The 19,905-nt window shown below is 48.9% G+C and overlaps 1 protein-coding gene across 8 annotated transcripts in view; it reads left to right on the top strand.

Annotated features, from left to right (window-relative positions):
* Window positions 1-3,726: 3,726 nt before the first annotated feature.
* The window catches only part of Rasgef1a (RasGEF domain family member 1A), an 80,609-nt gene continuing 64,430 nt past the window's right edge, over window positions 3,727-19,905 (top strand). For 5 of the 8 annotated variants that reach the window (XM_047554020.1, XM_047554014.1, XM_047554015.1 and 2 more), the window contains exons 1-2: window positions 3,727-3,917; window positions 13,273-13,379. Coding sequence is in view for 1 of the 8 variants with exons in the window: in XM_047554014.1 (XP_047409970.1) it covers window positions 13,377-13,379 (3 nt within the window). In the remaining 7 variants the exon portion in view is untranslated. The remainder of the gene's footprint in view (window positions 3,918-13,272; window positions 13,380-19,905) is intronic. The other 3 variants (XM_047554019.1, XM_047554012.1, XM_047554017.1) reach the window with 2 other exon arrangements.

Below are 19,905 nucleotides of genomic sequence, written 5' to 3'. Positions count from 1 at the left end.
GTCCTGGAGCGGGGCGGGGTGGGGCGGGGAGGGGACACACGACATATTCAGGCCATATCCCAACCATGGCAAGAGGCAATGGGATATTCATTGGCACCAATAAATCAGTCTAATTTCCCTGGAAAAAAAAATAGAGGTGGTAAAAGGAGGGAAAACCCCCAAATTCACAGCTTTTAAGCAAAAAGAGATGACAAGGCATTCAGAAATGTCTCTAATTATATTGGTGATTAAAAATTATTTTTGGGCTGGAGAGTGGCTCAGTAGTAGAGTACTTGCTTGCTAGCTTGTTTGAGGTGCCTTGGGTTTGATCCCTAGAACCACGCACACAAATAATTTACACACAACAAAATTGGCTCTTTTTGGTACACAGTCATTTAAAGTCTTGAGAAAGCATAGTCATGTGATCATCCCCACAAATCAAGATATAGGTGTACTTTAGTCCCTCTAAAGTTTTTCCCATGCTGTACTGAACCCTCTCTCTACTACCAATACTTGGGAACCACCAATCCATTTCTATCTCTATAGTTTTGCCTTTTCTAGAATGTCATATAAGTACATATAAGTAAAATCATACAATATGGATTTTTCTGAGTTTTTTTCACTAACATAATACAGCTAAGAATCACTCACGTCGTGTTTAATAATAGCTAATTTCTTTTTACTCCTGAGTAGTACTTCATTGTATGGATATACCAAATTTTATGTAGTCACTCATTGCAGGACTTATGGATACTTTCTGATTTGGGGCCATATTGGAGATTTTAAGATATCTCTTTTAGGAACTGATAGAACATGAGATTTGACTCAGTAATAATATGGAAGGTTTGGAGTTGATTAACCAACCTGATCTAATTGATACATACAAAATATTCAGTCTTTTCAAAGGCACATAGGGAATTTACCAAAATAGAACATATTCTAGGCCATAAGGAATATAAGAACAGATTTCAGAAAACTGAAATAATACAGAATCCCCTCTACAGGCTGTGTGACTAAATTGGAACTCAAAGACAGGAGGATACCCAGAAGGTTCCCTAATATTTGTACAGTAAGTAATACCCTTCCAAATAACTTTTGGGACAAAAGAAAAGTAAAAATGAAAATTTAAAAATACTTTGAGCTAAAGAAGATGAAAAAGTGGGGCTGGAGAGATAGCTCAGTTGTTAGAGTGCTTGCCTTGCAAGCACAAGGCCCTGGGTTCGATCCCCAGCACCACAAAAAAAAAAAAAAAAAAAAAAAAAAAAGATGAAAAAGATGGTGAGAGATCATACAGTAGTACCTAAAAGGAAAATTTAAAGCTCTAAATGCATGTAGTAGAAAAACAAAAGTCTGAAAACCAATGAACCTGGTTTCCAACTTAAGAAAGAGCTGGGCATGGTGGCGCACACCTGAAATCCCAGCTACTTGGATACTGAAGCAGGAAGATGCCTTGTTTGAGGCCAGACTGGGTGACTTAGTGAGAACTTGTCTCAAAATAAAATTAAAAGGGCTGGGGAAGTACAATTCCAAGTACCTATCCAAAGCAAAACAAGGAACACAACAAACGAACCAAACAAGATAGAAACAAAGGGGGTTGAGTATATGGTTCAGTTGTAGGGCACTTGCCTAGGATGCTCAAGGACCTGGGGTTGATTGACTTCTAGCACTTAAAAAAAAAAAAAAAGAAAGAAAGGAAAGAAGGGAGAAATGGACAATATATACTCCCCCCCATAGAAACAAAGATAGACTAAACAAGAAAGAAAGAATTCAGCCTGACATGGTGGCACATGCCTATAATCCCAGTGACTTGGGAGGCTGAGGCAGGAGAATCTTGAATTCAAAGTCAGCCTCAACACTAAGTAACTCAGTGAGACCCTGTCTCTAAATAAAATACAAAAAAGGGTTGGGGATGTGACTCAGTGGTCGAGTGCCCGTGAGTTCAATCCCCAGTACCCACCCTTCAAAAAAGAAAGAATGAATTCACAAAGACCTCCAATATCAGAATGAATCTAGAGTATTACTACAGATTCAACAAACATTCAAGGGATAATATGAGGATTTATAAACACTTGAGAGTAAATCTGAAAATTTAGACAAAATGAATAAAATCTTTGAAAACTCAATTTACCAAAAGTGACATAGGAAGAAGTGGATAAAGTGCATAGTCCTGTATCTATTAAAATGAATCTGTCATTAAAAACCTCACAGTGCAAATTCAGGTGCAGATGCTACTAATATTCTCATTGAACAGGTATATCATTATTGTAAATTCAGTAAGCACAAATTTGATTTTTGTCTGTGTGTTAGGCTTACAAAGTGTTTAAAAGTTCACTTAAAATGAACCCATAAATAGTAAGGGGAATGGTAGGTGGGGGTACACATGGGAACAAAATTGTCCATATTATAATATTTGTTGAAACTGGGCAATTTGGTGTATTAATTCCATTAGTCACTACTATTACTATTACTATTACTACTACTACTACTTCTTCCAGTACTAGGGATTGAACACAAGGTTTCATGCATGCTAGGAAGTACTCTATCATTGAACTCTGGGCAAAACACTCCACCAGCTCCATAGCTCCCTCTGATTCAACGCCACAATGGGTTGATGGCTGACCAAGTCACCTGATCTGCTACCCTGGTACCTTCTGGAATCTCTTCTCTATCACATTCTCATTTCCACTCTGGTTTCTTTCAAGGCACACTCCTCGTTAGAGCCTTTGCACTTGTTTCCTTTGTCTCAAATGCTCATTCTTCAGATCTGCATGACTTGACTCATTCAGGTCTTGACTCAAACCTCACCCTTTCAACAGAGACTTCCAAGGTTACCCAAAATCAAATCCCCAACCCCACAACTGCATTCTCTATCCTATCTCCCTGCTGTGTTTTCCTCCAGGGATCTGCATCATTTGGCACACAAACTATTTTATAGTATTTTTAGTTTACTCCCACTAGAATGCAAACTCTAACTGGATAGTGACATTCACACCTGTATTCCAGTGTCCAGAATGATAGCTGGCATACAGTAGGTGTTCAAAAAACATGTACTGAATGAATAAGAAGGGTTCCCAGCTTCTTGTGCTGTTTGGTTCTTCTGCAAATTTCACAAAGACCCCTTCACACTTTGGGCTTCTTGGTTCTAGACCTGTTCCACACTTGCCTGAGTCTGGCCTAGGTACAAGGGTCACTTCGGATGTCCCTTCAAAGGAACAGGTGATTTTAGCAGAAGCCAGAAGACAAGGATCCTCTACTTAGTGGTTTTGTAAATATAGGGGCCATGGAATCTCTCAAGGTGACTTTAGACTCTTGGTCTGCCACTTACCATTTCTGAGATTGTGCAGGGTTCCCTCATTTCTCTCAGCATTAGTTTACTCATCTGTCCAATGGGAACAACAACAACAACAAAACCCCACCAACCAACCTTTTAGAATGATTTTGATAACGAAGGGGAATAACTCCAGAGACCAGAATTTGCCCACAGAAACGCTTTTACTGTCAAATGCCACTGAAAAAAATTTTGGCAGCTCCCTGGAGTCCCCAAAGGTTTTTTTTTTTTCCTCATAAAGGAAATGGCCAAATGAAAATGAAAAACTGGCCTGCCCTCTCTCGCCAGTGTCCCTTCCCCGCGCCCTTCCTTTAGTTGCACCTTCGCCCCGCACCCTCCCTCTCCTCGCCCCGCGCCTGCCCGCTCCCTGCGCTCTCGCGCCCGCCTGCTCCGTGCCCGGTGCTCGCTCCGCGCTCGCTCGCGCTCCCCGGCGCCGGCTGCGGAGGGAGCTGCTCTGCCCGCAGCTGGCGCAGCGCGGGGGCGGCCGCGGGTGGGCGGGTGCCGCGGGCCCGGGCGCCGAGCATGAGCCGCCGCCGGCGCCGGCCGCGCGCTGCTCGGGGCCCGACTGCGGCGCGAGGGCGGCGCGGGAGCGACGCTGGCCCGGACCGAGGTAGGCAGCGGCCGCTGATCCTCGTCCCTCCTTCCTGCCCTCCTGCGGGTCGTCCCCTCTGGTTGCCGGCGCGGACAGGGCGGGGCGTGCGCGGGCCCAGGGTCCCGCCCGGCGCGGCCGTCGTGGGGCTGGGGCGCTAGCTCCCGGCGTGGGTCAGGGGACGCGCGCTGGGGAGGGCGACCGCTAGCCTAGCGCGCGGAGTTACTGAGAACTCAGCCCCGGGCTGGACGGCGCTGGGACCCCCTGCAACCTCTGCTCCAGCAGGGCGTGGGGAGGTCCCGTTCGGGCGTGGCGGGAGAACACGGCAGACGGGCGTGGGCACCGCTGGAAGGTCCGCTGCCCCGGGCCTGGCGTGGGGGAGGGGGCTGGGGAATCCAAGGAGCTTGGGGCTGCGCAGTTGGAAGTTTCCATTTGCTCTTCTGCGTTCTGGGCCCCACGGCGACATCTCACGCACTCGCTGTTTGGCGAGGAATTGGGTGTGAGCACCGCATTGGAGGAAAGAGAGCCCTGGTCTTGAGAGATGCTCCCTCTCCCCGTGGGTCAGGGTCGTTTGAAGGACCGAGCTCTTTGCCCCGGGCCTTGTTTGGGATCAGGGACTGGGCAGGTGCTGCTGGTTATGGTTTGTGTATGTGTGTGTGTGTGTGTGTGTATGTGTGTATGTGGGTGAGCGCGCGCACACACGCGGGGCGGGGGTAGTCCTGTTTGGGGAGAGATGCACTGACAGGTTCCTGCACCCTGCATTTCTAACTGTCACTGAGCGCTGAGCTAGTGGTATTTACGGGGAGGCCCTTGTCTCTTGGGAACCACCTGGGGGCTGAGAGATGGTGGGGCTCCTGCTTTCCCTGCCCAGGGCCGTGAATCCCCCTTTGGTTCACCCTCCCTGCCACTGTCATTCTTCCACTGTCGGGAAAAGGAAAGGACTCAGATGGCCACTTGCCCCAGGAGTCCAAGATCTTAAGGAGGTGATGGTTTGCCCCTTCCCCTGGGCTCCCCTGCCTGGGTCTGGATTCTTTCTTGCCTAGCAAAGCTTGTCCTGGGTCTGGGCCCTTCTCTGCCCAGGTAGGGGTCCTCCAGAGCAGAGCAGTAGCAAAGCACTAGGAAGTTTTGACTTATGAACCATGGGCTTATCAACCATGGGACTTATGAACCATGGGAGGGGCTGCAGGCCCCTCCCAGACTGTTTCTCTGTCAGCAGAATGACACGATGGATCTGATGATCCCTGAAGGCATTTCCACAGTGACATCCAGTGACACTGCTTTGAAACCTCCCTTAAGGAGGTTTCAGGACCCCAGCTCCAGAAGAAGAAATCCAGAGTGGGAGGATGTGGGGGACCTCAGCTGGGTGGCCTGGCAGCACATGGGTGGGTTCTCTGTCCCTCTAGTTTTTGTCCTTAGGATCATGGATTGTCGTGTCCCAACAGCCCTCTTGATGGTGGTCAGCCTGAGACGGGTGTTACAGGGTTGAAAAGATTCAGCAGGTTCCATGGTGAAGCTTGGAAGCTGGGTACTTTTAAATATGGCCCCCCTGGTTTGGGAGCCTATGCAGGTGTCCCCAGGTGTGCCAGTGGGCCCAGCCGGAAAGCTAGCCAGTGAGTTTGTTTTTCTCTAGGAGGCATCTTCGAGCTGCCAGCCTGATGGCTCCCTTCCACCTGGCAAATTGTAGAAATGGAACAGTTCACACAGAGCAGAGGGTTTTTTGGTGTAACTTAGCAACTGCAGGCAGAGGAGGAGGAAGGGAAGGAGGAGAAGGAGGCATGATGCTTGCCACTGCATTTGTGTTGGATACTGATGTGAGGGCCTTGCCTTCATGTGGGAGGGGTGGGGCTGTCCCGCCTGGTCAGATGAGGAACTGACCCCAGTCCTACCCTACCCCTGAGTCCTCTAAGGGAGAGCAAGTAAAAGATGGGTTATGCAGGTGTGGTCTGGGAACTCCTGAGCATGCCTGCCTCTCCACCTGTAGAACGATGGCCTCAAAGAGCAGCATTGTAATAGCTTAGGTTGGTTTTGATTTTTAGCCCCAGAATCATGTATTTCACAGAAGCCAAATTTCTCAAATAGGTCAAGTGAAGTTGCACTGCTAAGGCAGGGCAGGGGGCTTTGAGTCCATATACTGCCTCAGGAAGCTAGGTGGGTGGGCTGGTGTGGAATACTTATGTCTACGTGGCCCTACCCCAGGGGTGGGGTCCTGGGCCGCTGGGGGCAGAGTCCCAGGGAAGAGGAAGGAAACCTGGGTCAGGACATCTCCCAAATCTCTTCTTGCTGCCCCCTGATGGGACTCCTCCATCACTTCCTCCTGCTTTTCTTCCCGAGGCCATCTGCTTCAGCCCTGGTCGCTCTGGCTGTTTTTCTCTCAGAGCTTCCAAATGCTGAACAGAATTCTGCCTCCGGTAACTCCCACCCATTCCAGGCTGCCTCTCCAGTTCTTTGCCCTCCTTTACCCACCTCCCTCCCCAAGGATGAGTGTTTACCTAGCAAGGCTGTGATGTGTAGAGGGAGGGAGAAAGGGAGGGAGTAGGCAGGGGTACTGAAGTGGCATCTTCTGGTGCAGTGGCCATGGGAGAAGGGCCTCTGACATGCACTGGTCACCAGCAGGGCCCCTTGATCCTTGAGGGTCTGGGGAGGATACATTGCCCTCTTTTTAGACTTATGTCTTTTTCAGCCCTTTCTGGGCAGATCCTGTGGTTGTGGATGGATATGTGTAAGAGAATGAATGCAAGGGATTGTCCAGAGTGGGTTGGTGCTATAAGCCCATGTAGAATGCTCCTCAGCTGGGGACAACAGGAAGCTCCATCTAACAACCCCCAGAGCAGGGTTTGAGAGGGTCAGCAGGCATGGTGAGATGAGAGCCATGTGAGGGAAAGTCCTAAAAACTCCTGGCCTTTCAGACTTTGAACCTCTGGAATTTGTGTCCTGGGACAGGCTGGCTGTGGTTGCCTTAGGCACTATAAAGAGAGTACTGTGAGAGACTTCATTGTGATACCTCAGGATGGCAGAGGGGGGTGGGGGCGGTGGGGAGGGGTGGGTGGGGTGGGTGTGGGGGCTGAATGCTGCTGGTGGCTGTATTGCCTGAGGATGACAGAGGGGAGGGAAACTATACTGAGACAGTCAGATAGCCTCAGGGGTCTGGACGCTCTTTCTGCAAAGGCATCTAAGAACTACCTGGGCACCTTTAAGCATGACTTCAGGCAAACCTCTGTGGTCCTTCCCTAGCAGCCTCTCTCCACCTCATTCACGTGACACAGAAATTTCTCAGGCCCCCTTGGTCAGTGCTGGGATGTGAGCACAACCTTGGGCCAGAGACAGTCTTTGCCCAGTGCTGCCCAGGGACTCTGAGGCCTCATGAGCTGGCTGTGGTTCTTTGTGAATTCAGAGAACAGAGATCAGTGCTAGCTTGAGGAAGGGAGGCTTGAGGCTGGGCAGAATAGCCTGGAGTATGTACTTCACATGAGCTTGTGAGCTCTGTGCAGCTGGGGTGTTGGCTCCAACCCCAGGGCATAGTATTGGGCACACAGGTTGCTCCTTTCTATTTGCCTAGCTCTTGGGCCATCTGCTCACATGTAGGATGACACCACTCCATTTGACAGGTGACTGGCCTCGGACGTGAAGTTATTTTTGTAAAGCTTCTTCCATCTTTAAAGCAACAAATCTTGTCTCCTTCAGCTCCCTCCCACCCTCCTCCTCTGCGCATGCTGACTTTGAAGACATATTCTTTGCTTGCTCACTCCACATCCTCACTTCCCACTCTCCCAGCCCACTCCAATCTGGTATTCACCCTCAGTCCAGGGAGATCATCTTCAGATGCCCTGGATTTCACTGTCCTTGCTCTCAGGCTAGGCCACCTATCCCCTAGTTCTCTGGCCTTCCTATAGCCCTCCCACAGCTCTTCCTCCTGTTGTGGGACACAGTTTCTCAGGATCTGGGCCCACACCCTCTCCCTAGCCACAGCTTCTGTTCTCCATGCTGAACCAATCCCAACTCCTTTCAGCCCAATCCTGAACCTGGGGGCTCCTTTAGTATGTGTGCTGTGCCTGCTGGATGCCTCCCAGGTGACCATAGGTGTCGTCATACCTTTGAACCTTGCCAGCCTGAGGCTCTTTATCTGAGCAGGTAGGCAGCCACAGTCTCCCTTGCCCCCTGTGCCAGTTCACCCTTGTATTGAGTCATCAGCCAGTCTGGCCTTGCTGTAGACCTCTCTTCTTTTTTCCTTTTGGTACCAGGGTTTGAACCCAGGGGTGCTTAACCATTGAGCCACACTCCAGCCCTTTTTTATATTTTATTTTAGAGACAGGCTCTCTCTAAGTTGCTTAGGGATCTACTAAGTTACTGAGACTGCTTTGAACTCATGATCCTCCTCCTTCAGCTTTCTGAGCCGCTGGGATTACAGGTGTGTGCCACCATGTCTGGCTTCCTAGACCTCTCTTCTACCCTCTCCTCCACCTTTCCTACTCATTGCCACTTCCATCCTGGCCTGGATAATTGCAATGACCTCCTTCTCATTCGATCTTTTCCCTGACACAGGACTCTGTCTTGACCTCTGCTGGGCCTCTTCCCCACAGTTGTTTTCCACTGTTCTTCAGGGGTTTCCTGTGCAGGTGTGATGTGCAGGGAGATCATCTTCAGAGACCTCTGTGGTGTTGCCTAGGTTTATTTCTGTGATTCTCTGGGGACCTGTCTACTCCAGGTCTCAGACAGACCCCAGATCTAAGATGGTGGTGGTGCTGGTGGGATATATGCAGAATTCTCTGAGCTGCTTTGCATGGTAGGGCAGAGACTCCTGTCTGGAGCCACTTGCTGCTGCACTCCACCCTGCTTTAGGGGGAGGAGAAGGGTGCAGACCAAGAGCTCTTGGTCAGATGAGTTTCTGGGGCAAATGTTGGTGACTGGACCAGTCTGGGAAAGAATAGTGGGGGGCAGGGCTGGGAGGACAGCACCCTGCTTGTTGTCGCCACTTCAGTTTTTCCAAGTGTCACCCTCAGACTCTACCTTGAAGAGAGCTTCTCCCTGGATCCAGTTGCCATGACAACACTGTTAACAAAGAGTAGCTTCCATGGAGGAGGCTGGCTTACCCAGAAGCTGAGGGTGCTGAGAGAGGGTATGTGTGCTCTGATGGATACATCAGCACAGCCTGTCTCCTTACCCCCTCCAAAGCTACCCAAATCTTGAGAATTCTTTCCTACCCTTTCTGCCTGGGGTACTTTCCAGGCCTGTGGTGCCCATATCTATCCGATGTGAATGTCACTGAGCCTGGATTCCATTGGGGTGTGGCCTGGTTTCCAGCCACAAATGAAGCTTCCTACCTGGAGTGTGGGGGACATGCTCAGCCCTGATCCCAGATGCTTCCCAGGGTGAGAAACTACAGTATGCTGCTGTAGAAACCTAGGCTTGGAGGCCAGACTTCTCTTGCCTGGGACTTCTCCATAGACTAATTCTGGGCTCTAGTGCATCCTGGTTGTGAGCTATGAACAGGACCCCTGGGCCTCCATTTTCTCCTCTAGGGGCATGGTCTGGATTAAATGAGGTAATGTGCAGCCCTGAGCTCATGAGAAGGGCTGGCCTGGCTGTTGGGATCCAACTCTCTGCCCTCAGAGCTGAGGGGGAGGAAGGCCAGGTGAGGCTGGGCAGGTGGATCAGCTGGGAGATTAGGGTTGGAGCAGGTTGGAGACACAGAAACAGCTTGGGGAGTTCTTAAAGGTGTTTAGATGCTTTCATGAGTAAATTGCTCAGAGGAGGCAAGAGGCTGTGTCAGTTATTCATTTGATTATTGTTAATAGTGGGTGTCTCCCCCAGCGGTAGTGGATAAGAAGTAGAGTCCCTGGAAGACCAGCCTGGGAGAAGATGAGCATCAAGGCTGCCCTAGGAGAGCCCAGTCCTGCCCAACACTGCCCCCTGCAAGCCCTCCTTACTCTGTCCTCCATGTCTCTTGTAGCCAGGCTCACACCAACCAAGGCAGAACTGTCAGGTCTGCTGTGAGGTACTGGGCCAAATTACCTGTTTTGCTACTTGTGTTCGTGGAAGAGTGAGGACACTGAAGGGCTTGGGAGGAGGAGTTGACAGGAGGTCCATGCTGGCAGAGTTGGCCAGAGGTCCCAGCTGATCACTGATTGGCCAGGGCTGTGGGAATCATCTCCAGGAGTAGGGGCGCGTTGGAAAACTCCCACATGAGCAAGACCTGGAGGGAACCCAGGCATCACCCCTGAGCTCACCCTAGTGATGGTGTACCTGAGGGCACAAATAACCACCAGCTCAACAGTGGGCACATTGATGAAAATCTGAAAAACCCCATCATATAGCAAAGAAATAGTATCCTTCAGACCACGTTTTCTGACTACAATGCAGTCTTGGAAGAAATTAGTAACAAAACAGATAACTCCAAAATCAAGTCATGTTTAGAAAATTTAAAAGATATGTAAAAAAAATGGATAAAGAAGAAATAATAAAAAATTATTAAAAAAAAACCTTGCTTAACTTTAGAACCAGGTACCATGTGCATGCCTGTAATCACAGCAACTTGGGAGACTGAGGCAGGAGGATTGTGTTTGAGGCCAGTCTTGGCAATTTAGTGAGACCCTGTCTCAAAATAAAATTGAAAAGGACTAGGGATGTAGCTCAGTGGTAAAGGGGCCTTGGGTTAAATCCCTAGTATCACCGGAAAAAGAACAAAAAGCATAGGTTCAACTGATAAAAATACAGTGAAGGGAATTTGTGCTACTATTGTTGTACTTAACAGACAAGTTCCCTGCTGACTAAGAATCCTCTGTTCTCTGAGGACAAGTTCCCATGTCTCCTCCGTGGGTCCTGTGGTGGGAAAGGGCCAGGAAGTGGGCCTCTGGGAAGGGTTTAGAGGCAGTTGAGCCAGTACCAGGCCCTGAGATGAAAAGCCTGGGGCAGTGTTCGTGGAGTCTCAGTTCAGTTCCATGGCTAATCTGCATGCGGAGGCTCCTGTGGAAGAGCTGCTGCTTGGGTCATGGTGTGAGATAGTCTACCCGAGACACATCTTCAGCTTCACTGTGGAGGGCCTTGTGCTTCCTCCAGGAGAGAACTGGGAACCTGCATGTAGGAAGGGGTTGAGATCCGTGGAGCTGCAGTGTAAGGTGCCCTGCGACTTGGTCCTTGAATCAAAATGCAGCTGAGGACTTTGAAAAGGCCATTCCACATCTGATGGCGTATACCTCATTTTCTCAGCCTCCTCGGTTGGCTTTTGAATCCTTCGCTGCTCCCCACCCCAACCCTTTCTGTCCCTGGGTTCCCACTCAGCCACCTTACAGGTCTTCTCTTCCCCTCATCCTTTGGTTTTTGGTTACTGGGGAGTGAACCCAGGTGCACATACCACTGGGTTACACCCCCAGTCCTTTTTATTTTTATATTTTGAGACAGGGTCTCACTAAGTTGCCCAGGCTAGCCTTGAACTTGTGATCCTTCTACCTTAACCTCCAGAATCACTGGATTACAGGTATTTAATACGGGACTGGTGCTCTGATCCTTTTTTATCTGTGCCATGGACTCCCAGAGTCCCTACCCATCTCTCTGAGCACATGCACTGGGGATATCACAGTTAGTCTCAGTACTTCAGTAGCTGGGTCAAGGCCAAGAACCAAGCTCTCCACATATTATTGCCTGGATCCAGGCTGTTGTGTGTTCCTAGGGGAGTTCAAACATGGAAGAATTCTGTCCTCTTGCCTCCTGTCTGCCTGTACTTCCTGCTTCATCGTAGCTGGCCTTGCCTTCCTTGGCTGCCCCCTCCCCCTCCACTGAGGCTTGTAGCCTCAGTATTCAGTCCCCCTTGAGCTGTGTTCCTCCAGCAGCTTCTTCTCTCTCTATTCCTCCCACACCTCAGTCTCACTGATTCCAGTGTGCCCATGACCCCTCCCTCCACAGAACTCTTGCTGCCTAAAAATTTAGTAAGCATTTGGGTTCTGACATCTGTTGGGGCTGATCACATGGCCTTTCTCAAGTCCCTCTCTCCTGTATATCTACCCCCAGTCCTCCTAATTGTCCTTAGACCCCTCTCATGTACTCCTTTCTGTGACTTTCTCCTCTTTCACCTGGGCCTTCAGGGCTTTTGGTCCTGTCCTGTAGGACCTGGAAGGTGCAGTGTCTCCCTCATCATCTCTCTTGAGCCTAGGTGGGCGCTAAGACCCCATGCCCTTTTCTGCATACCTGCTTCCTTTGTAGGGTTCTTGGCCTCTGTTCCTTCAACCTCAGTCTGCTGGTGGTATTCTGTTGTCACATACCAATCAGCCTCCCCTGACCCCAGTGTGTGGAGTGGGAAGCAGTGACAGAAGACTTTCTTTGTGGTAGGGCCCCCGTCAGCCTTCTGTGGCCTGCCTTCTCCTGCACAGCGGCAGTGATGTGTCCTATTGGTCAGGGCCTAAGCCTGGCAGTGGACACTCCCCCAGCAGGGGGCGCAGTGCAGCTATGATGGGGCTGGCCAAGCTGCACAGGAGCTGCAGGGCTGCTGCTAACCAGGCAGGTGGCTTGGGTAAATTCTTTGACCTCTCTGAGCCTGTTTGCTCTGACAAATAGAGATGAGGATAGCTATGTTCTCTGGTTTGAAGATTAACTGTGACGATGTTAATCTTACATGTAAAGCACTTGGCATAGTTTCTGGAACACAGTAAACTCAGTAACTCTGAGGTGGCTAGACGTGGTGGGAAACTCTTGTAGTCTGCTTTAGGGTGGTTGAGGCAGGGGAACTGCAAATTCAAGCCAGCCTGGGCAACTTAGTGAGGCCCTTTCTTAAAATAAAAAATTCGAAGTGTTGTGGATGTAGCTCAGTGGTAGGACACTGCCTAGCCTACTTGAGGGTTCAATCCCCAGTACTAAATAAATAAATAAATGTAAGGAGGAGATAGATGGTGGTGAGAGGGAAGCATTTCGTTTGGATATCTGAATAATTCTGGTGTAGAGGCATTTAAAAATGCCTTTCTTATTTCAGTCTGAGAAATGCTCTGCCGGAGAACTACCAGGCTTATGTGGATACATTGTGTGTGTGTGTGTGTGTGTGTGTGTGTGTGTGTGTGTGTGCGTGCATGTATGTAGATGCATAGGGGAGTGACACTGTTCCTTTCTGCCCCGGACATTTGTCCCTATGTGCCTGTGGCTGTGTGCCCCCCACACCCTGAGTTTGTGGGAGCAGAGCAGCTAGCTGCAGGAGAGGAATCCCTAGAGAGCACGGCAGGGAGTGGGCCAATGCCCTTGGATCTACTCTTCAGGAGGGATTAGAATGGAAGGGAGCAGGTCTACAAGTGAATTTTGGAATTATTCCCTTGGGTTCCAGCCCTAATTCTGCCAATCAAATTTTGTAAGGCCTTGGGCAAGCCACTTTGTGCTTCTAAACCTCTGTTTCCATATCTAGGAAATGGGATCAATCCTTACTTCTTAGGACAATTGGAAGAATGAAATAACATCCAGGGACTAAACACCCAGTGCAGGGGCTGGTACGTTGTAAGTGCTCAATAAATGGTAAGTGGGGGGAAGTTATCTATCAGTGGGACATCAGCAGCACCAAGAACAGGGAGGGGGATTGGTCCAGGAGAGTTGTCATGGGGTCTGGGTTGGCATGGGTGGTCCCAGGGCACATGACTGGTCTTAGGTTTATGACTCTTGGATTAAGCTGTTTTTCTGAAGACCAGGGGCCTCCTTCTGTCTGTATTAGGGCAATGAGTCTGGACTGGACTGGAGTCCAAGAACCATTGGTATGAGAGGGAGAGCCAGAGAGTTGGTGAAGAAACCTTGGATCTCCCATGTGAGGATTCCAAAGGGAAAATGGCTCAGCATTCAGGAAGTAGGTGGAAGAGCTGGATCGGCCTCAGTTTCCTGCCTCTCAGTTTTTCTGCTACCATGGAAATGTGACAGGGCTGCCTTCTGTCTGCCTCACCACGGGAAGCTGCTGCAAGAGGCAGGACTGGATGTCCTGAAGACACCTCAGATAGGAGAAGGCAAGGGAAGAGACTTCCCCAAGGTCCTAGAGAAGATTAGTGGCAATGCCAGAACTGAAACTCAGAGCCCTCTGCCCCTCCTCAGTGTACAAATCCTATTACTGAATTTATTTTAATAGCATTCAGAAAGTAATAAGGGTGCCTATGGGAGTATATGTCCTCTCTTCCCCAGGCCAGCTCCAGGTACCGTTATCAGAGGCTGTTGTCACATGTTTTGGAAGTTCCTGGTCTGTGCACACATGCAATGTAGGATTCCTTTGGTGCATGTGGAGGCCATATCACAAGCTGTGTACTTTTTGTGTCGGTGCATCTTGGAGTCCCCTATTTCAGTGCATGTAGAGTGACCTCACTGTTTTTTTAAATTTTTTTATTTATCTTTTAATTTTTTACAGCCTGCATTTTGATTCACTGTACACAAATGGGGTACATCATTTCGTTTCTATGGTTGTGCACGAAGTAGATTCATACCATTCATGTAATCATATATGTACATGGGGTAATGATTTCTGTCTCATTCCACCATTTTTTATACCCCCCTCCCTCTCATTTCCTTCTACATAATCTAAAGTTCCCCTATTCTTCTCTCCCTCCCCACCCCGCCACCCCTATTATAGGGCTCTTGTTTTTAACAGGGCAAAATGGAGGAGCATTTACCACTTTGATAGATTTTGCTAGATTGTCCTCCAAGCAGTACTAATTTATACTTGTTTTTGATGTATATGGTGCCTGTTTCTCTATTTCTTACCCTTGCCAATCTCATCACTTATTGCAACTTTAGTTTTCATTTCTCTTGTGATGAATGAGATTGAGCATCTTTTTCTATGTATAAGATCCATCTGTTTTGAGGTGTTCATATTATTAATGTAGTATTTCTGTTGGGGTATTGGTCATTTTCTTATTGATTCATAGAAGCTCTTTGTATATTAAACAAATACTTTTGAGGATAAGATACAAGTATTTTCTCCAATTTATTGTTTCATTTTGTTGTGTTAGGATTTTTGCCATGCAGAATTTTTAAAATTTAGGTATCCAGATCTACCTATCATTTAAAAAATGATTTTGGAGTTTTGTAACATTCACAATACGTGTGAGTCCTCTGATATTAGTTTCTGTGGGTCACAAATAGTTGCCTATCAGAATTTCATGGGGATTAAACCAACAGAAAAGCCTTCTCTACCCTGAAACTATAAAGCAATTCTCATGTGTTTTTCTTATAGACTTATGATTTCATTTTTCAAATGTGAATATTTGATCCATCTGGTAAGACTCCAATTTTACTTTTTTCCAGATGGCCACCCATTTGTCCAATACCACTTATTAAATACCTTTTCTTCACGGATTCAAAGTATCACCTTTACCATTCACTAAGCTGCCATATGTGTTTGAGGCTATTTCTGGACTTTCCCCTTGCTTCGTTGCTTTGACTGTGTATTTGTGTACTGATGCCATGTTTTAAATTGAACTTTTATTCTGAAACATTTCAAATGTACTGAAAATTAAAGAGAATTATGAGCCCCCACATATTCACTACTGAGATTCAGCAGTAAAGATTTTATCCATCCTGGTCCATGTACTCATTTTTTTCTCTCCTTTGCCTCTTCCCTTCCCTCCCTTCTTTCCCTTTCTTGTCCCTTGCTCTCTTTCTTTTCTCCTTTCTTCCTTTTTGCTTTCTTCCTCCTGTTTTTTCCTTCTCCTTTCTCTTCATTCCTTTTCCTTTTTTTGTATTTTTCTTTTTTTACTTTGTCTGAAGTATTTAAATTATATCCCTGACCTCTGTCATTGGTCCCCCATATACTTTGGATGTGGATCTCTAAAACAAAGGAACAAATGAATGGGGAAATTTTTCTATAAAACCACTCATTATCACACTTAACAAAATTAACAGCAGTTCCCTGCTATCATCTAACATACCCTGTGCCTATTCATTTTTCCTTAATTGTCTGGGAAAAGACCTTTTTACAATTGCTTATAAAATCAGTAACCAAATAAAATCCCCATTTGACATTTGGTGGTTATTTTTCTTAAGTCTCCTAAATCTAAAGCAGCCCCTCCTTGGTCTCTTCCTGCTCTGCACCGCTTTTTTTTTTTTTTTTTTTTTTTTTTAATCTTTTACCATTGCTTTGCTACAGAAACTTTGTGAACTGTCTGTAGAATGCCCTACTTTGATGACTTGTCTGTGCTTCCTCATGGGGTCATATCACTAGTTCCTTCACCCTCAGTGTTTCTTCTAAACCAGAATTTTCATTCTGCACTGTTCATGTTATTTTGGTAAGGATGCTTCTGTGGTGCTGCCCTGTACTTCACACTGCATTTCAGCAGGACCCCACTGTGTCAGGTCTGCTTGCAGTGGGTGTGAACATGGGGAAGATGCACCCTTGTGTCCTGGCATCTGTTTGTTCTGACAGTTTCAACCATTGATGAGCACCAAGTGTTGCATGAAGGACTGCAAGATGGGACCTTTCTAATTATATCATTCCTTCTGAATGCATTTGAGGAATCCTTCTGTAAATGACATTCCTTCATCAACCAGGACTTTTTGGTTATTTCACTAGTGTTACATTCTTTCATAGTTGCCCCTAATCTTCCCATTTTTTTTTCCTCATCTCTCTAGCACAGCATGCTTCTTCCTGTCAAGTTACCCTTTCAGTTTTCCAAGCACACTCCTGTGTTTCCCATAGTACCTTTTGTCTGGGAGGCCACAGTGTACCTTGTTAGCTGTGCTGGTGGTTGTTGCTGTGGTTGACTATCTTCTGGTTGTGACATGAATTTGCATACATGGGGAGGTGAGCCCAACTTGTGTTTCCAACAGTTCCTCCTATATTGAGAGGTGACCTGATACCCTGGGGAGGCTTTCACCCCCAGAATGCTAGATCTGATTATAGCAGAAATGCCTGCTTGTTGGGGAGATGGATGAATGGGGTGTGTGGTTGGAGACCTGCTTGGGATGTGGTGGGAGTGTGTCCTAGCTGTCCCCTCCTTCCTCTCTCTTGGTGGATGTAAGCTGTCTGTATTCTAGGAGAGAAGGTGGAAAGGAGGCTGGAGGCTTGGCAGATGACTCTGTGGGCCTATCAATGGACCCCAACAAGTCACCTTCACAAGGTTGAGAGTAGAAGGCATGGTAAGCAGAAGTCACCTCCCTGGTCTGCAGATGGCTGCTTCTTTTAGAGTTCCAGAGACAGAAAAAAAAAAAATAAATAAATAAATAAAAGAGTTCGAGAGATAGGAGATGGGAGGCAGGACTTATGTAGGGCCCAGGCCAGGGCTGGGGTACTGACTATAGCTGGGTACCCACTTTTGGAGCCTGCCCAGTGCAGCCTTTCAGGGCTCAGGTTGTGGCCTACTTGGAGGAAGGCACAGAGTGAGGGGTGAGCTGGCAAGCCCCCAAACTCCAGACCCTTGCTTATTACCTGCCCTGTCTAGGCTGGCCCTTGGGGATTTAAGCCCTGTCCCTGGCCTGTTGTGTCCGCAGGGTCTGATGCTAGACTTGGGGGGCAATAAGCAGATAGCTGTCTCTGTCTTGTTGGCCAGAAGAATCCACCAGGGGCAGAGTCAACACATAGACTTCTTGCCTCTTGGTTGTTGGACTTGGCAGACTGCCCTTGACAAGCACCTTGTTTAGGAGGGGAGGAGGACCATTGCAGGTGGGGTGTGACAAGCCCATGGGCTTCACACAGACTTCCAGTGCTATGTGACCCTCACCCAGAGTCATCTGTTCCCTAGCCCCACCCACCTTGCCTGGCTCAGGCTGATCCTGAAGCTGGCCTGGCTTGTTCAGGTGGGACATGTAGGCTCTGTGGGTGCAGTGCCTCTTGGCTTCTGCTTCCCAGATTCTCCTCTAGCTTTGCTTTTAGATCAGTAGTTCTCAAAGTGGGGTCCTGTAGATCAGTAGTTCTCAAAGTGGGGTCCTGTAGCTAGCTGCATTAGTAGCACCTGGGGATTATTGGACTCTGGCCCATACTTCCTGAATCAAATACTTTAAAGGGCTGGGGGCAGCAGTATTTTCACAGGTCCTCCTAGAGATTCCAGTGCCCATGAGAGTTGGAGAATCCTAGGGTTCAGGCCTAGGCAAGAATAAAAATCCTTCCTCTTGGTTCTAAAACTTTCTCAGGCCATAGCCTGATGTTCTGAGATGAAGCCCCATCAAGGCCCCATGACTGGACCCAGGCCTGCTCGGGCCTTAGTGAGCCCTGACTCTGGTCAGGTGCAGCCTCTGTTCATGCATGACCTGCCTTGTAGGCTACCTGCACCCTGCAGCTGTGCCCCCTCCACCCCACCCTCACTGGTCACCATGCCCTGGACTATACCCCTTCCTGACCACCCTCCCTTCTCTGCAGCTGAGCCATCTGCCCTCATCCCACCCACTTCCTGTGGGGAAACCAAACGTGGGACACTGCACAGCCAGAGGATGCTCAAACCCAGACCAGTGTGACTCTGGAGCTTTTTCTGGGATCCAGAGAAAAAAGGAAAGGAAACAAGGCCAGGCTCTTCCCTGTAGTCCTTCCTTCTCCCTCAGCACTCCAAGACCTGTTAGTGGCCCAGGAACTCCAGGGACACCCATCAGAGAGCTGTAAGTGCAGGGAACTCAGAAAGGGCAGGCCCAGATCTGTCCTGTGGGGTGTGTTGAAGGTGGGTCTCCTTTAGACCATGTCATGTGGGCAGGGGGCAGGAGAGTGTTCAGATAATGATGCTGAAGCTCAGATAGTTTGCTCTGTGTGTCCTATCACAACCCTGTTCTGGTGCCCATTTCACAGATATGGAAACTGGGGTCATGAAGCTTGCAAAGAAGGTCTGGCTGGCTCCAGGCTGCCCTTTTGACTGCCAGAGGGAGGAGAGGTGCTGTGGAGAGCTCAAGACAGGGGGCTCTTGGTGGCCTGGGGTTCTCAGTACCTATTAGGAGGTGCCCATGGTGTTGTTGAGGGTGGCAGATACCTCCTCCAATGCCTGGGTCCCAGATGTGCCAGGGGCTGGGGGCAGGAAGCACCCATCTGGTAAGATGCCATGAGTAGGTCCAGGGAAGGGAGTGAGGTTGTCAGCAGGTCTCCACAGGGCAGTCATTCACTTAGGCCCCTTGCCAGGGCCACTGGGCTCTGTCCTACTTTCTGAGTTACTGAGCCCTTCCCTGCTCACTAGACAGGAGCTCTTTTGGTGTGCCATGGGGAAAGTCCTGGGTCCTCTGGACCTGTGTCCTACCCCTCTAGTCCCCAGGCAGTTCTGGCTTCTGAGTTACCCCCATAGAGCTAGGTCCATGAAGCAGCACCCCAGTTTTTTAGGCTGTCATTGCTAGGCAGGGTGAGGTGCCCAGGTGTGCTCTCCTTCTTCTTGTCCTTGTGACGTAGTGGATGCTGCACTCTGGGGCACGAAGGTCAGCCCAGAGTCAGCCTGGCTGGGCCCAGCACAAGCAGCGCAGCATCCCCAGCCTTCAGGTGGACCGTCCGTCTAGGGCTTCCTCTGCTCTCTCCAGGATGCATGGAAGTTCAGTGCATACTGCTGAGCAGGAGGCAGGCCTGACTTTCTAGGGAACTCCTCCTGTGATGTTGGATCAGTGTCTCCCTTGTGAGACCTGAGTCCCTGGTGCCTTTGTCAGAGATGTGCCCGGGTGGCCTGCCCAGGGATGCTGGCTGTAACTTTAGCCCCTGCCTTGTGTCTTCCCTGGCCAATTGCACTCCTAGATCCTGACTCCCTACTACTATGGACCCACCCATCGATTCTTCCTCCCTGTTCCTCTGACAAATGCAGAGATCCTGTCTCTCTCTCTCTTGTCCAAGACCAAAGCACACATAATCATCCCTGGTAGGGCCCTTAGGAAGCACACAGATGGCAAGGTACAGCCCTGCATGGAGTCCAGCTTTGTCACCTTCTGCCTTGTGCGAGGAGTTGTCCTCTCTGGGTCTTAGATGCTGCCTCTATAAAACTGTGCTCTAGGGCAAGGTGATGCTGCCCATCACTGTTGGGGGGCACTCTTTGGTCTTCTGTGCCACACTACCTGGCAAAGGTTTTCCTGGGCTCAGGCCAACACAAACTCCCCCAGCTCTGACCCCATGTCCCAGGAC

The sequence above is a fragment of the Sciurus carolinensis genome, chromosome 5 (genome assembly GCF_902686445.1).
Source record: "Sciurus carolinensis chromosome 5, mSciCar1.2, whole genome shotgun sequence".
In the NCBI taxonomy this organism is placed as follows: Eukaryota; Metazoa; Chordata; class Mammalia; order Rodentia; family Sciuridae; genus Sciurus; species Sciurus carolinensis.
This window is presented reverse-complemented; position numbering and strand designations above follow the sequence as displayed.